General features: G+C 36.0%; 2 protein-coding genes across 2 annotated transcripts; one reads left to right on the forward strand and one right to left on the reverse strand.

Moving 5' to 3' along the window:
* Window positions 1-4,129: 4,129 nt before the first annotated feature.
* LOC147484534 (protein CLT1, chloroplastic-like) lies at window positions 4,130-9,930 on the forward strand. The gene is made up of 10 exons (XM_086580157.1): window positions 4,130-4,736; window positions 6,463-6,608; window positions 7,043-7,080; window positions 7,251-7,366; window positions 8,120-8,219; window positions 8,303-8,338; window positions 8,485-8,535; window positions 8,660-8,783; window positions 9,229-9,354; window positions 9,517-9,930. The coding sequence occupies exons 1-10, from the start codon at window positions 4,336-4,338 to the stop codon at window positions 9,681-9,683; spliced, it is 1,305 nt and encodes a 434-aa protein (XP_086436283.1). The 5' UTR covers window positions 4,130-4,335; the 3' UTR covers window positions 9,684-9,930.
* Window positions 9,922-11,505, reverse strand: LOC147484535 (uncharacterized). Its single transcript, XM_086580158.1, has 4 exons — window positions 11,309-11,505; window positions 11,102-11,231; window positions 10,824-10,896; window positions 9,922-10,214 (listed from the first exon to the last, which is right to left on the reverse strand). Exons 1-4 carry the CDS (start codon window positions 11,337-11,339, stop codon window positions 9,966-9,968), a joined length of 483 nt encoding a protein of 160 aa, XP_086436284.1. The 5' UTR covers window positions 11,340-11,505; the 3' UTR covers window positions 9,922-9,965.
* Window positions 11,506-12,361: the final 856 nt, after the last annotated feature.

Genomic DNA, 12,361 nt, shown 5'->3' on the forward strand with positions numbered 1-12,361 from the left:
GAAGAAGAGTGAGGAATAAATGAGAAGGAGAGAGGAAGCGAGTGGAAGCGAGTGGAAGTTGAAGTGTGAAGGGGGTAAAGGGTAAAAGAAGGGGATCGGAAACCAAGGAGCCGTCAGTTGAACCAGAGGATGTGTGACACGTGGAGGAGCAAGAAACGAGGCGACCCGAACCAAGCACGCATGGGACTCGTGTGCCAATGATAAGAAAGCGTGAAACAGAAGCCAAGGGAAAAAACAGGCAAACTGAGTTCTCGAGCCCACGAACATTCAGGAGGTTCGCGGACTCGAGAGGGGGCATTGTAGCGACCCAATTTATGATGACCGATGGTCCGGTGGGTGATGGATCCAGAAAGAGGACATGTCGTGGGGCGAAGGGCATTCTATCAGGGCCGCGGACATAGGAGTCAAGTATGAAGGCTGAGAACCGAGGACCGACAGTGTAGAGCCGCGACGTGAAGGGATAACTGACCTGGAATTGTACCATCAGGACATGTGCCCAGCAGGAGCACGAGAAAAACCCTAAGGCCGTACGGGAACCTTCCACGCGGCAATCAATAGACCGAGAGATGAAGGAACAAGTAAATGGCCTAAGAGAGAGATGAGAGATTATAAATAGAATAGGAGAGGAAGAGAAGAGGTAGGTCACAACAATTTGCATCAACATAGTATTATTTGTAACAATTGTATCAATGTACTATTTTCGAGTTTACAATTGTATCAACCTGTTAGCTTCCGTTAGTTAAATGATGATGTGTTATGTTTTTTTTCATTTTGCATTTTATTTATATTTTCATTATTTGTAACCATTGTGCTCCTAGAAATGGACGAACGATATCAACATTTTGTTAAGTGGCTCTTATAGTCTTATCATTCTCAAATATATGGTCCTAAACCTTAAACCTTGGACACTAATTTGATATTCTTGTTAAAACAAAGTGTTTTAGCTTAACAAAAAGTACTAATTGTCTTGTTTGGAAGAAAATTTGACATATTTCGAAGAAATTAGTAGTACGGCAAATTCTAAATGGAGAATGAACTAAATAACGAATGCCCAAAATTGGAACTGGAATGTCGAGACTACAAGGATCAAACATTTTTAGTAGGTGTTTTAATCACGGAAGAAAATATCATTGATATTTTTGATATATCAGTGACATATATCGAAAAATCTGGTACACGACATGGAAATATTTGAAATATCGCGGCTGAATATTGGATCCTCGAGGTTTTTGAAGGCGATATATATCGTAATTTTTCGATATATAACTAATATATCATCGATATATATCATTTGAATTTTTTATTATTTAACCATTTCCTTTTTACTGTTTGACCGATATTTCCAATATATATTGTTAGATATTGGTGATATTTTGATTTTTGACTAGTTCAACAAAAAATTGAAATATCTCCGATATATATTGGTTTTTAGGGTGTTCGATATATCTGTCGACATGGAAATATTGGGCCTTGGTTTTAATCAGTCATAAAAATCTCCAATTTTTTCAATAAAATGTAAAAAGTCTCCGAATTGATTGGTTACCAATTTTCTAAACGAATAAACGGTAAAAGTTTCCAAATTATCAATGTTTATTGTTTTTTAGCGATTTTTTCCAATTTTTATAATGATGGATAGCTTTCTATACATTTATTTTGATATTTCACATTCTGAATTGCAAATATTTGTAGATTATTACAAGGAATAACAAGATTATATATATATTCGCAAATTTTGAATTTGTTATATGTTCAAAGTAGCCCTGACATGACATGATGCACAATCACACACAACATAATATTTTATATATGTATTATTTATGGTTTTCCTGATTTCTTATTGAATTTTAAGTTTTCATTCTTGCCGAATTAACACCGAATTCCGAATTTGTGACTGATTTTAATGAGCGTAAGTAATAAGTTAATAAAATTTGCGTAGGAGTGGTCATATACCTTTTTATTATTTTGATAAGGAGTGATCATATACCTTAACAGGTGATTAATATGTAATGGAATGACATATTTAGCCCGAAGTCGTCGATGCATTTAGAGCAAGTCTAATGGAGGGCTGCTAAACCCTTGCCACATAGGATTTTAAGGGTTTTTACCTTGCCGGCCAAATATGGTAGGTCAAAACTTTGAATTTCATTCCAAACGCCCTTTTTGGTTTTGAAGTGCAAAATGATATGGACGACACAGTTTATGCCGTCCGTCTATTATTTTGTAACTTAAGTTGAATATATTTTTGACAGACGACACAATTTTTGTTGTCTGTCGAAATTTAACACACAAACGGTAGAAACTGTTTCGTCCGTCTCCCGGAACTTATTATGGCAGCTACTAGACAAGGTTACAATTTTTGCTGGATTTATCATACCAGCCAAATTTATAACCCTTCTAGCAGCCCTATTGAAATGACATTTTGGTTGGATGGCTATATCCATTGGACTTATATTGGTATCAGTGTCTCTTTCCATGATAAAGAGGGGCAAAAGCCAAAATGTTATGCACTTCTTCGATTTCTCTCAAGAATTGCTATTGTCCTGCCCCTTTAAATGGTTGGACCATTCTACCTCTAATTAGACAAAATAAAATGACAGGACAATGGTTGAACAAGTTAACTCACATATGTGCATTTATTAAAGTAAACATACAAGATAAAAAATCCTTCCATCTTCTCCACCCCACCGCCACCTTTAACTCAAGCACTTACACCACCACTCCACCATCCACCCCTTCTTACTCTTTATTTCTCTCTCGTATATCCTTCTTATACAATCTTTTCAGTTATTGCAAAAGACACCATAGTGTTGAGAAACTAGTTTCCCTTTGAATTGCTATATTTTTCCACTATATAGAAATTTTGGGATAAGAAAATCTCCTTGATATATCCGAAAAGTGTAGAGTTTTTGCTCTTTTATATTGTCCCATTCCTAAATCAATGGGTTCATGTTCATGATGTGCATTTACATTTTGTATGTATAGAAATTCGAAACTGAGATAAAATTCTGGAGCATCTAATTTCAATGTTATTATGTTGGTTCTCATAGTAACCACAAAATAAAATCATTGGCTCAAATGTAATTGTGTTAGTCAATTGTATATCTCTTCTTTAAAGAACGCGCCCCCACCTACATTTATTTTTCATACGTTGTTTTTTTGTTTTTCCGATTTTGCTATCGCCAAACACTATTATTACAATCCATGTCACAGCCCATGCCATCCGAAATTTTGACAATTTCATCAGAAATTTCGGATAAATTTTCACACTATTATTACAACCAATGCCATAACCTATCCCATCTGAACTTTCGACAATACCACCCGAAATTTTGACAATTTCATTAGAAATTCCAGTCAAATTTTCATAAATTATTTTCCCAACAAATTTAACATATTTAGTCTAAATTAGTGGGTTAGTAGCATAGTTAGCAATTCGTAGTACGGCAAAAATTCGAATAAAATTCGAGCTTCGATAAGAATTTGTTTTTTCAATTCGGATTAAAAAAAATAGAAACGGCAAAAGTTCGGGTTCGTAAGTAATTCGAGTATAATACGAAGCTAAAAATAAAAAAAATACGATAAAATTTGATAACATACTCAACAAGCTTATGGTGAAAATACAAATAATTCGCGAATTAATGATTTCTTGCCGAATTAACGAATTATTCCGTATCATTGATAAATATGATATTTTTAAACGTTTTCCGAATTAAACGAATAATTCGCTGAATTGTTAACTATAGTTAGTGGGACCTCTTTACATCTAGATCAACAAATTGGGTTGGGAATTAAATTTTTTAATGATCGATTCAAATTGGAATTTTGGATTCGGGTTTTTCTTATTAACCTGATTGATTTCGGTTTCGGATAAATAGCATAAAATAAGTGTGAAAAACAACCGGTGGGTGCGTGCCAGATTAGGTTTCACGCTAATCGAGCCTGCCAGAATGCTAGTTTGTGTTAAAATTTGAAGAAAAGAAAGAATGAGAAAGTGAGTCAACTCACTCGTTTGTTCTTGTTTTTCATTTCGAAAATCGAACCCCCGGAATTTGTCAACAAGTTAACTTTTTCTTGTCATTTCAGAGGTAGAATGGTCCTATACTCCTATCTCACCTTAAACAATCCTCCTTTCTCTCACCCTCACAAGTCCAAATCCAACACTTTTTCGACTTTGGAAAAAGAAACAAAAACTAGCCAACCAATACGACTGCCACCTGTCTCCACTTCTCTCCTATTATAGAAAACCATCTTCATATTTCCCATCATGCCCTCTCAACAATAAATCTCCCCACAATTTTCAACCAACTCATCATTTCTAGCCTTGCACTAGCTACCATGTTTTCATATTACCACCAGATCACTCCCACTTCCTCCATTTCCAATCCTTTATTCAACCACCACCGTTTGATAATTAATCATTCTTTTCCCATCTCTATATCTCCAGCAATTATTAATCAACGGCAGAAAATCCTACTTCTTAATCGATCATCTAAGACATGGATCATAGAATCACTCAGTCAAGAAAAAGGAAATACAATCATCCAATCAGATGGAGAAGAAAATAGTAATCACAATGTGAATACAAATAATGAACGTGAACGTGAACGTAAGGTGGAGGTATTGGTTGCAGCAGCAGCTACAGTAATACTTGGAGTAGGGAATCGTGTACTCTATAAACTTGCACTTGTTCCTCTTAAGCACTACCCTTTCTTCCTTGCTCAGCTTGCTACTTTCGGGTATTTTTTTCTTTCTTTCTTTCATTTATTTATTTTTATTATTCAATGTTCAGGTGTTTTTCTCACGAGCTCGCACGTGGTGATTACGTGAACAAATTGTTTTCAGTTATTATTACGAGTATAGCGTATGAGAAATGATGCATGTTGTCGTAGTTTGTGGCACAACAGAAAATGTCGGAAATTCTAGTGTCGAAATATATATATTGGGCTTGGGTACTGTAATTATGTAGTTTGTCTCGTGGACCACAATATCGCCGATATATCACTGATATATATCGGTATTTTGGTACACCGATATCGATATTTCTGATATATATCCACTGAATATAAAACTCTTTTTTTCCCGATATATATTTCCAATATAAAACTTTATATCGCCGATATAATCGATATTTACGATATATATCAGTTGACTTTTTGACTATTTTTTAATATAAATCCGATATTTATGATATTATATTTCTGATAAATCTGATATTTTAAATAGTTTGGACTGGTCACCAAAAAAATAGATATATCCAATATATCTGATATATATCGGTTTTTGGATACACCGATATATTCATCGATGTCGATATTTTGGGCCTTGGTTTGTCTATAGTGGGGTTAAGTGGCCTGTAATTCTATCCATCTTAAGTGGTGGGCCAAAATGATGCATTAGAATCTAGACCCCGCTTGCATCAATGAGTGTATTTGATGGTGATGGTAGCATGTTCTCAGGGGCCTTTATATGTTGGATGTGGACGTTGGTATCTAGGATGATCCTTTTTACTGCAACGGGACCATTAAAATGTATATGTTCTGTATAATGCTCAATGTAATAATAGTTTTGAAAACAAATAAGTAGCAGCCCCATAAAGAGTTCCACTTTGCAGCCCTTCTGTAAGTTGGTATATGCAACTCATTACTCATCTTCAATATCAAAAGCAGGCCACCCTTTGAAGTTATTGTTTACATGTTCTATAATCATGTCTGTGTGTCAGTCATGAAAGGCGGGCCCACAAATTTGTACATAATATTGTTGAAGGAACCACATTGTTAAATTATGCTAGCAACTACCACAATATGCCATGAAACTTTCGATTTTATGTGCGTGAAATCTTATACAATGGTCCACGTAATTGTTCCCTTGAATACCTATGTTAAAGTGCCTTATGCTCAGCGAGTTGCATGGTGGAACTCCCTAAAGGTGTTGAATAAAACTATCATTTATCTAAGAAGTGATTTTAATTAAAGTCCAGCTGAATACATTTATACAGCTACACATAATGCACATTGAGCACAGGTATTGAAGTACTAAAACGACAATAACTTTCAAATCTTTGACCTGTACCAAGATTACTGTATACACACATTGATACAATCATGGTTTGAGCTGACCTTTTGTGGTGATGATCTCCTTGCGACAATTTGTCCTTATTTAGTGGTAATAGATGGTTCTAGGTTATTCATTTTGTTAACTACTACAGAGTTAGATTTGAGACTCCACAGCTTCGGATATGTGTGTATGTGTGGAGAGAGAGGAGAGGGGGAAGGGGAGAAGGAGAAGGAGGTCGTCTTTTCTGCATTGTGTATAAATTCATTAAGAGACATATACCACGTAATTTTATATGGATCTTGTCCTCAATATTGGCACTCTACATGCATTTGACTTTAGTATCCATTATTTGCAGATTTTTAACCATATATTCATATATGTTTTTGCTTACTTAGCTTCATATTCCAGATATGTGTTGGTATACTTCTCTATTTTGTATTTTCGCTACCATGCTGGCATTGTTACTGATGAGATGCTTTCCATGCCAAAAGCTCCATTTCTTGCTGTTGGTCTTTTAGAGGCTCTGGCTGCAGCTTCTGGAATGGCAGCTGGAGGTAATACATATACCCACCCTTTGTTAAATTCATTTGTGACTTGGACATATAAATATTCAGATGCTATAAACTGTAAAGAATAATGGATGTTTGGTGCCAATCTGTCTTGACCAAAATCATATATGTATATCTTTTTTTATTTTAAGTAATTAAGTCTGTACCCTGGCGGTACTCATATGTCTTGGTATAAATCTCTCACTGAAGTCACTGCATGCCAAAATTTGACCAAACCTTTGTTGTTTGGTAGTGGCGGTAAAGTTTGCATTGGTTTTGGGTTTTGCTTAATCTGTGATTGTGACTTCCGCAGTGGAGACTAAATACCAAGACTCAACCAAAGCCCTTAAGGCACTTATCTAAACAGCTCTCTATATCTTGAGTACTACTATTCCCACTTTCTGACTTGCCTTACTGGTTTCTGTATACCTTTGGAGCAGCTATTCTTTCTGGGACATCTATTCCAATACTATCTCAGGTAATGATCTCTCAGTCATCCTTCTTTCTATATAAATTCTTTCTTGGTCAGTAATTAATTGATGATGTTTACATCTAGTCTCGCTCATATCCTTGTATATTCTGCAAAGAAGTTTCATGAATAGGGATACCGGAGCTTTGAAGTTACCGTTGTTTCTTTATTCTTTGCAGACCTTTCTTGTTTGGCAGCTTCTCCTGTCAGCTATATTTCTTGGAAGACGATATCGACCTAATCAAATATTTGGATGCCTTCTTGTAGCCGTTGGCGTGGTAATAACTGTTGCAAGGTACCTAAGCTCTGAATGAAGTTATCTTCCTACACCTATTGCTGCTTACTTAGCGTTCCTCTATGTTCATATTATGACAACTTACTGTTTGTAGGTGCATTTCATTTGAGGCCTCAGATATATCTAAAAACAAATCTTTTTTATATAGTTATCTTTAATCCCTGTATGACTTGGTATTACCAACAATTATTTTACAATCTTTTTTAAGCCTTTCATTGAAAGTTGGTGTTCGCTGTAAGCATGTAGTACTATACTCTTAGCTATGTGCCAGATCACAGCATCTTTGTGCTGAAAGTAGCAAAAAGTAGAACTTTGTCATTGTATATAAGTAATCTGTAATGTGCTAGATTCTTTCTATAATTTTCTCAAAGCATTTCTTCCATTTGTTGATATGGGGGCATTTCATTGCTTTTGTTGTATAGTGACCAACTGTACTAGATATTTGAAAGATTAAGACATAAGCTGAGTAACTCAGAATCGATTTATTCAAGTAGTTATCCACGAAAAATTCATTGGGTCCGTTGGATGCTCATTATAAATTACATTGTGCTTCTTCAGTTTGCATTTATGGTGTCTTTAAAATGACAAGCATAGTGCACTACTGCACTCTATGAGGCATGCAGTCTCTTTTATACTTCACCAAAACCTTTTACTTTTCTTTGAATATAATGTGAAAGTAAATACCAAGGATCTTACATTATATGTTATATTCTTATTAAGGTTCTTATTATTCATTCTGATAATTTTATGCAGTGGATCTAGTGGTGGTCTTTCACTGAAAGATGCAGGTGTCTTTTGGACACTATTGATGATTACTTCATTTTTCCTCCAAGCGGGCGACACAGTGTTGAAGGTTGGTTGGTAATACTCTGAACGTAATGAACTTCAAATATTTATCACGAGATATCTTTCTCTTATGAAGTCAGTATCTTGCAGGAAATAATATTCTTGGATGCTGCTCGGCATCTAAAGGTATGATATTCAAGTTTACATATTAATATTCATAAGAGTTTAATTAAATAAAAACCAGTTTTGCCTCTAAAATTTCTGGTGACAGAGGTGGCAACTCTATTTAAGGTATCATAGAACTTAAACCTAATGGTCTAAATTCAATGCAGGGAGGTTCAGTTGACCTTTTTGTTCTTAACTCCTACGGCTCTGCTTTTCAAGTAAGCATGCGATAGTTCTACTGAATGTAAACATTTCATGGGATTACTTGCACTTAAATTCAGCTAGATTCTTTAAATAACTATATACGTGAAATTTGATGCACTTGAAATTACCTGGTGTTAGGCATTTTTCATATGTCTCCTACTACCCTTTCTATCGAAGCTGTGGGGTGTTCCATTCAGTCAGTTGCCGAGTTACCTTAAAGATGGTGCTGCATGCTTTTTGAATATTGGTTCTTTATCAAAAGGTGAGTACCCATGTTTTAATTATATTTTGCTTTTGACTGGGCCTGCATCACACTTAAACCTCGATCAAACAGTTTTGTTAACTATATTAGCCGTATGTAATTACAAATAGATGGGAACACCAAACAACAAGAAACATAACGGCAGTAGGGGGGAGAGAAAGAAGTTCGCATAATGGCTTAGAATATTACTCGGTTACCTTGCTGATATATTTATAAGCAAGTGCCCGTATCGAACAGATTCTATCTGAAAAACATTGTTGGAGCTTCATGCGAAAGTATATGAGCTTGGAACAGATGTTAAGATACTCCACCGTTCAACAAATGCAAAAGAAAGAGCCACTTGACCTGAAATCCAACCATTAACACATGACTGCATTATCACGCCAATCAAATACTTTGAACCGCAATGAAGTACATATGATGATTTTGGTCTTCATGTCTGTAGGATGCCAAGGTGCCCCTATGCTGCCTTTGCTGTTTATTATAGTGAACATGGCCTACAATATATCACTGCTGCACCTTCTCAAGATCTCATCTGCGGTGGTCTCTTGCCTTGCATCCACATTTTCAGGTTTTGTTTTCTTTACAGTATTTAATTTATAAGGATCATTTTGCATATTCGTACATATGAAACCGATCTATTGGGTGGTGATATTTGGGTTATTCTTCTTCCAGTAGGTCATATTTATCATTGCTCTTTGGGTTTTGTCCTCATGCTTGTGTTCTTGTGCAGTACCATTGTCTGTTTATGCATTTACACTCCCTCTACCCTACATTGGTGTGGCATCCTCCTTGCCTGCTGGCTTTGTTTCGGGAGTAGTTGTCCTCGTTGCAGGACTACTTGTATATGCATGGACACCTCCAGTATCGACCACCTTGCTCGATCATCAAATCACATGACTGACAACACATCAAGAAGGAAGTACTCCACTGTAGCCATAGTATAGTTTTGTATTGGACAGATGGGAAATCTTAATTGGCTCATCTAGTGGGGGGTAATACTCGTTAACCCTTACAAATAAAAAATAATAATTTAGAGGAAACACTCTTTTCTCTCTGTATGTAGTGATGTGAAAAAACAAACTCGTATCAAGTTGATCAGTTCTCAAACATATAAACTCCAAATAACAAGAGATGATTCCCGTAAGCGCCAAATATTATAGAAATTGTTTAACCACGTTTTCATATCTTATTCAATTTCGCAAGAACAAACACAGTGGCAGAAGTAACACCAGGAATGAAAACATCATTTGGTATTGCTTTTGGAGCCAACCTTTGCTTAATAAGAAGTGCTGCCATAGGAACACCAAAGATGTAGAATAGTACGTCCTTTGCTCCTGTGCCCAACAATCCTGTATCAAATATCACATCTTTGAGAATCTTTCCAAACTCTTCCTTTGTCAACGAGTTTCCTCTGCCTTCATGATGCTCCTGAAAACCAATTAAAGAGAAAATATTGTCTAGGGATCGGATGTTTCTTCTTCGTGAAAGTAGTTTAGGAAAATTAAAAACTAAGGAATATAACAATTCCCTTTTAGCTTCAGCACAAGGTTACAACTAGAAATATTATTCCCCCCAAATTCAATTTAATACCTGTTTATATTCGTGTGGAACCATACTAAAGCTGCGATTTGACCAGAAATATAATCCTCGACCATCTTTCTTCTCCATTGGCTACTTAGAGAAATTTAAAAATAGTGATGGGTAGTTGGGTACTGGGTAGACCCTAATGAAACATATTTTAAGAAAACAAGTTCGAACAATCTAACTAATCTAAGGTATCATTTTCAGTCTCCCTCACCAACTAGCATATATCCACCAGAATGAAGTCAGAATGGACAGAAGCAGTGAATACATAATTTGGTAGACTATTGCCGAATACAGAGATCATTCTTATTTGCTAAACCATCGATTTAGAACAAATGCCGTAGTAGTGACAATCAATGATTACGAAGACATCAGTGCAGAGATATAAACATGCAAACGCAAAAACATATAGATGGCGGTAAATGAATGGCTTGAGGAAGAATTGATTCTTACTTTGAATGCTTTTACCAGAACTTCTTTGCTTGGTACTCGGAATTGTGTGCCACCAATCCTTTTGTTAAGTTCTCTGGCCAGAAGTAAAATTCAACACATCATCAATGTAGAGTGAACAAGTTTACGTTGATCATTTTTCGGTGACTATTAGTCTATACTCTATAGTACATATATAAGACCATATTGTTACAAGAGCATGTGGAATTCAACATCTTCAACTCATTGATAAATGACAGACATGCTTTAAATAAAAATAGAGCAACAAATAGATGATATACTCGACGGTTTGGCAAACTGCACGATAAAAGTCAGCCATGGTCTGAACCTTGCTAGGATCAGCGAAGTACGTATTGTAACACTCTTCAATTATGGGGCCAATTTCTTTTGCCTTCGTCTCGTCAGTACCTCCTACACGTACGCACGCAAAAATATCAAACTCAATTGCTGTCACATAAAATTTAATATGAAGGGGTGAAAGTTGATACCAGTTGCTAATTTCTTCATGGATTGCCCCATATATACTTGTTGGCTGTTGCTTTCAAAGGTTAGTTGCCTTAATGTTATTAGAATGAATGATATGCACAGAACGTAATGAAAGCAATATGTTTCTCATTTCTTGAAATAAAGCAAAGAGGTTTGGTTAGGGAGGAGAATCTGTAGGATATCTTTGAACACGAGCAAAGTCTGGAACTATGAGTGAAACTGGGACTTGATGAAATAGAATAAGTAGTCCAGCTCCTCAAGTAAAGATTAGATGCGCATCCTCTGATGATACACATTTCAAAAGTGGACCTCCAGTATTTTTCTGATATAACTCATTTTCGAGCAATACATATCTCTGCGCTCCAGACTTAATCCTTCTGTCTTCATTTTTATCCTTTGGTAATTCATCATTGGATAAGTATGAGATATACGCTTCCATCCATTATGCCCCTAGTGTATCGATCTCCATAACCTCCAATTCATCGATATCGATGCTTGGCCTTTGTTGAACACCAATATTCAAAGTGCACCCCTCAGTGTTTTCCAACATTGCTGCTACATATGCTAGGTCGTAAGCATGCCTGTTTTCATTTCTATTGAGGACACACCATTTCGGCATAAAGCACTGTTTCGAACCAGTGCCTATTTCGAAAGGTCACACCTTTTCGGCATAATGCACTGTTTCGAACCAGTGCACATTTCGAAAGGTTGCACCTTTTCGGCATAATGCACTGTTTCGAACCAGTGAACCCTTTCGAAAAGGTTTTTCTCACTTTACGTACTGTGTCAAGAGAAACCCATTTCATCTCAATGTGGGATAACTTGGGAAACAAATTACTCATTCATATCTCAATGGATTTGAGCAAATCCATTTTTCTAACAATCCCCCACATGAATAAAAATTTGGCTTCTTCTATCATAAACATCGGATTTCTGTTCTTTTACAAATGAAAAGATACCGCATCAGGTCAAGTAGCATGGGAGGCCTTGAACTTGCCTTAGTGAAAGACGATCGGATTTAATTGGTCGATCAGTAGACTTCAATTAATGTCCTT

The sequence above is a fragment of the Coptis chinensis genome, chromosome 8 (assembly GCF_015680905.1).
Source record: "Coptis chinensis isolate HL-2020 chromosome 8, ASM1568090v1, whole genome shotgun sequence".
In the NCBI taxonomy this organism is placed as follows: domain Eukaryota; kingdom Viridiplantae; phylum Streptophyta; class Magnoliopsida; order Ranunculales; family Ranunculaceae; genus Coptis; species Coptis chinensis.